Below are 5,045 nucleotides of genomic sequence, written 5' to 3'. Positions count from 1 at the left end.
AATTCATTTAATAGCCTCGGAAATCGGTCTATAACCTCGTTCTAAATGAAGAAGCGTCTGCCGATCACCGCATCCTGAACAGACGCGGCGTCATTTATTTATCTATTTATTTATTTATGTATTTATTTATACAAGTACCTGCAGCATCTCAAGGGCATTATTGCAGGGGCGGGGGAGGCGGGGGGGGGGGCATTTGAAGGACAATAAACATGTGACAGAAACTTGAAACCTCTAAGCACGGTTGGTAAAAGCAAGAAAGTAACAAGATACGTAACAACGATAAGTCACGTGTTGGGCTTAATCAGGCCAAGTCTCGTAAAAGATAGCTGCTTTGCTTGGCTGATCGTCGCTAACAGTGCGCCCTGACTTGGCCGGTGTTTCAGAATTTTATTAAAGTAAAAGCAAATCAGGAGCAGCAGTTTGAAACCTTTGAAGGTATTTCATTTTTTTTAATTGTTTCAAGTAATTTTTCAATTACACACACTAAATTTCCGTAATTACCATCATCAAGCATTGGCTTTTCATTCTGAGCAGTTGGCACCTCTGAACCCCCTTCTTTCATTTCTTTAACTAATACAACAAATACACTAACTTAAATCACTCGTCATCGCCTATCAAACACGAATCAATCATAAATTGCTATAGCCACAAATTACCATGATAAGATTTTTTTTTACGCAGCCCCCGATTATAGGTCGCCGTTTCGAATCCCCGTGCCGCGAGCTAGGCGCCACCTTAACTAGTAAGTTTATGCCGCACTAAACGCTGAATCATATGACGTCATCCGGAACATTCTGCGCCAAATGGTTGGCATGATACGATTTACTTTTTACGCAACTCCCGATAATTTCCGACACGCGGTGTCGACTAGGCAGACTGCTTTTCGACCGAACGATCTATACAAGCTATCGCGTAAAAAAAAAAAAAGAAGAAGAAACGCGTTGCAGATGCCGTAAGGCCACGCTGCAATTTTATCAGAATTTTCGCAGCCTGCAGAAGCTGACCTGAAGGATTTGCAGACCGTTGGTTGTAAGGGTCGCGATACAAACTGCAGGATACCCCTTTCTATAGATTTGAACGTATGCAGATCAGCTTCGCTGGCCATTGCGCGAAGGAACTATGCTTTCGCCACAGCCGATCACTTCTCGAGTTGTTGTTGTAGCCTTTGACAGAATGGCACATATCCACACTGGGGGATCGTCCAAGAATCGGGAGGTAAAGGTTGGTATTCACCTCTACGTAGTAAAGGCAAAAGAGGTCAGTTCCATTTTTTTGATATGTTAAAACTTGGCACCGACTGGATGGTGCTGGTGTTTTGTTTGTCGTGTTCCGCCTTTGTAATCTGTACCTTCTATCGCTCCTATCTTGGTCTTGACCGGACTGATAGTATCTCTAATAAATAAATAAATAAATAAAAGCACACGGTAGAGGAACACCAGGGGAGTCTATCAAGGGCGGACTTTGCTGCATACTATATATATATATATATATATATATATATATACGAGGGGGGACCCAAAAGAAACCGAACTGAGAGCGCGCTACCATTCGTAGACGTAGTAGAGAGTTCTACCGCTAGGTGGGAGTGAAGTTCGCGGTGCCGTATGTTGTTTGCTGCATCCGGTCGCTTTATGGGAATGCCCATTAAGTCCCTTTTTCTTGGGCCCTCCGCACAACCACACAGGAAGGGGTCAGTCAACCCGGCGGGAGAAGAGGGGGCGCCGAATGGCGGGGGATTACAGGAGACGTCAAACTCCCCTCATGGACTCAGTCGTTAGGCGGCATCCTGTGTGCACGTGTGTACGGCGAGGCTGACCCGCGCCACAGTGCGTGGCTCTTTGTACCATGTCTGCAGCGGCATGCTTTGACATATTGTCACGCTAGCTGCAGGCATGAGGAGCGACGACGACAAAACAGATGAGTTGAAATGGTGTTCCTCGAACTTGGCGGCAACCGGACGTTGGGAAAGCGAGTGTTCGCGAAGCTCGCAGCGGGAAAGCATAATTATCCGAAATCGTGATGGTGGAAAGTGTGCATATGTGTACAGTGTCGCGATGAGTTACCTTCTTTCCCCAATCATTCACTGGTTGTGTTATTCTTTCCCCAATTGCTGATTGGTGGTATTTTCCTTTCCCCAATACGTTATTGGGTGGATGTTTGTATAGTACTTGATTGGTTATTCTCCCACCGAGGGCGGGGACATGGGATTTAAAACCCGCTGCTTCGGCAGGACCGAGGGCTGGTTTCGTCACCTAGAACTGCGAGCCAGTCAAGTGTAAATATGTTTTCTCCTTGCTTGTATCCTCCTTTGTGCTTTTAATTGTTATAAAAAGTTAACCTCTCCTGAAGTGTCTTCTTGCAATGTGATTAAGCAAAACGAATCTGCAAGACGTCAAGAATCCTTCAATCATCATCATTAACTAAATTTCCCTCTACGAGATCAAGAGAGAGGGAATCCAACTGGCGCAGTCGACAGGATTTGCTACGTCTTCCTGTTCGAGGTATCTGACGGAGGGGCGGAGGATCAAGTCGGTGGACAAGCTGCAGAGCGGTACGTCCTAAAGGAGGAACGTCAGCGTCAAAGAGCGACGTTGAAAGCTTCATGAGACTGCTGGTCGTTGTCAACGGGACGTAGGAGGCTCAAGTCGGCGAGGAGCTGAAGGAGCCAGGCGACCGACGTGTCGTGGAGGTGCCTAGTCCGTGAGCTGCGGAAGGAACCAGGCGTCCCCGTTGAGGTTCAAGAGAAGAACCAGGAGACCAGCAAGTCAAACGAGGCAGGACAAGTCAGCGAGCTTCTGTGAGAGCCGGGGCTCAACTCAACTCATCCGCATCAAGGAGCCCGCTGTCGTCACTCAGGGCGACGAGATTACCGTGGCAGAGGAAAGCAACCTGCGAGGTAGGAGACCTTTCTGCTTCCTCCGAATTCACCATGTCGGTGTAGTGTTTCCGTGCTATAGATGATAGCACGGAAAAGGGAGATGGCTGCCGTGCGGTACGATCGGGAGGGCATGATGCGATGTTTGGAGACTGAGCAGAAGGCAGAACAGCTGCTTGAAATTGGCAAGTTGAAACTCGAAATTGAACGAGAAAGGATAAAACTTGCACAGATGCAATCTAAATTCAACCAGGGAACGAAATCTGATAGAGGGATGTTATTGGCAGCAGTTCAATGTTTTGACTGCATGGAATTTGGGCATCTAATGATTGACTGTCCGAAATCGAAGCGAGAACAGCATGTTCCCGTATTGAGAGTGACCTGTGGGCCAATGGCTATAGGTGTGAAAGCTGCAGCGTTTAGGCAGCAGGGCCCAATCGGGTGTGCCGTGCCAGAAGAGATGGCTGAGGGCATAGGGGCGTTGTTCGCGCCTGTGAAGCTCTGCCTGTCAGAGCAAACTGAGATAAAGCAGACCCAGGAGGCACATGAGTGCATTGTTTGTGAACAGGAGTTCAGCATTGGGCCAGAACAGGTTGACGCAAACTCTGGGGCAGCTGTAATGCTCGACGAAGAGGTAGAGCAGGCACGAATAGAGGCAACACTCTTTTCAGGCGAAGGTAAGCTGGCTGCCAAAGATGAATCGGTTAGCCAGCCGGAGCTGACACTCTGCGCAGTGACAGCAGATGTAGCTGACGGTGTAGCGAAGTTGGTGACACCTGAGACGCACTCGCTGTTAGACCAGATAGAAAGAGAGCGGCTACATCAAGAAAATGAGAGAGCTGATTTGGAAGAGCATTTCAAAATTCGAGACAAATCTGAGACGCCGGTAGAGCTTGAGGCCAATCCGATAGCTGCAGAAGTTTTGGCAGCAGATTGTGAGTTAACAACGAGCGATGAGGCTGCATTTGATGCCGAGGAAGGAAGTAATGCGCGTTTGATCACTGCAATGGTTTTCGAAGCTGATAAGGAATTGCAGGATTCGGATAATGCGTCTGTCCCTGTGGGTATCGACGTGGAGGAGACACAGTATGCTTCATCGCCAGAAGTGGGGAAGCAAGCTGGTGAAGGTAGTTGTCAGAAAAGAAGGCGTGACAGCACGATTTTCTTTGAAGCGAACGTCGGTGGGCAGTTGTACGAAGAGCTAGCGCTACTTGAATCTCGATGCAAAACTGCATGTGAAGTAGCCGATGAGAGGCCTGAACGGAATGTAAAATTGAAAGAAGGGGTGAATGCAGACGCGAGGGCAGTAGCAATCTTCTTGGCCCGCGAGGAGCAGGTGTGCTCTATTGATCCGACGGCGGCGGCAGCCTTTACAACCGGCTCTGTGCCGAATAATTGTAAATTTTGGTCCAATCTTGTGGGCAAGGCTCAAAAGAAACAAGTGTTGTTTCGAGATGTAGGTGGCTAGAATTTATTTCTGCCAGTTTGGGGCACCGATCTGACATGGTGAATTCTGGAATGTGCAGATTGGTCTCCAGCCTTGTGTGTGCGGGTTGAAATATCCGCTGTGTGCGCGCATGTGTGCGTGCTGGTGTACAGACCGGACAGCCGGAGCATGTGTGCGTGTTGGTGGACTGACCGGACAGCCGACGTACGCGTGTGTGCGTGTGTATGTACTTTTGTTCTTGGACACCGTGGCTGAACTTTAATGTCCCACTGACAACAAGTGTCTGTGTAACATTCTTGGTTGGGAGGAGTGAAGTTCGCGGTGCCGTATGTTGTTTGCTGCATCCGGTCGCTTTATGGGAATGCCCATTAAGTCCCTTTTTCTTGGGCCCTCCGCACAACCACACAGGAAGGGGTCAGTCAACCCGGCGGGAGAAGAGGGGGCGCCGAATGGCGGGGGATTACAGGAGACGTCAAACTCCCCTCATGGACTCAGTCGTTAGGCGGCATCCTGTGTGCACGTGTGTACGGCGAGGCTGACCCGCGCCACAGTGCGTGGCTCTTTGTACCATGTCTGCAGCGGCATGCTTTGACATATTGTCACGCTAGCTGCAGGCATGAGGAGCGACGACGACAAAACAGATGAGTTGAAATGGTGTTCCTCGAACTTGGCGGCAACCGGACGTTGGGAAAGCGAGTGTTCGCGAAGCTCGCAGCGGGAAAG

At 49.2% G+C, this 5,045-nt stretch overlaps 1 protein-coding gene across 1 annotated transcript; it reads left to right on the top strand.

Moving 5' to 3' along the window:
* Positions 1 to 2,507: 2,507 nt before the first annotated feature.
* LOC149366151 (uncharacterized) lies at positions 2,508 to 4,551 on the top strand. The gene is made up of 2 exons (XM_089552823.1): positions 2,508 to 2,551; positions 2,636 to 4,551. The coding sequence occupies exon 2, from the start codon at positions 2,958 to 2,960 to the stop codon at positions 4,341 to 4,343; it is 1,386 nt and encodes a 461-aa protein (XP_089408949.1). The 5' UTR covers positions 2,508 to 2,551; positions 2,636 to 2,957; the 3' UTR covers positions 4,344 to 4,551.
* Positions 4,552 to 5,045: the final 494 nt, after the last annotated feature.

The sequence above is a fragment of the Amblyomma mixtum genome, chromosome 1, assembly GCF_055824585.1.
Source record: "Amblyomma mixtum isolate Tamu chromosome 1, ASM5582458v1, whole genome shotgun sequence".
NCBI lineage: Eukaryota > Metazoa > Arthropoda > Arachnida > Ixodida > Ixodidae > Amblyomma > Amblyomma mixtum.
The sequence above is the reverse complement of the archived record's forward strand: the minus strand, read 5'-3'. Positions and strand labels throughout refer to the sequence as shown.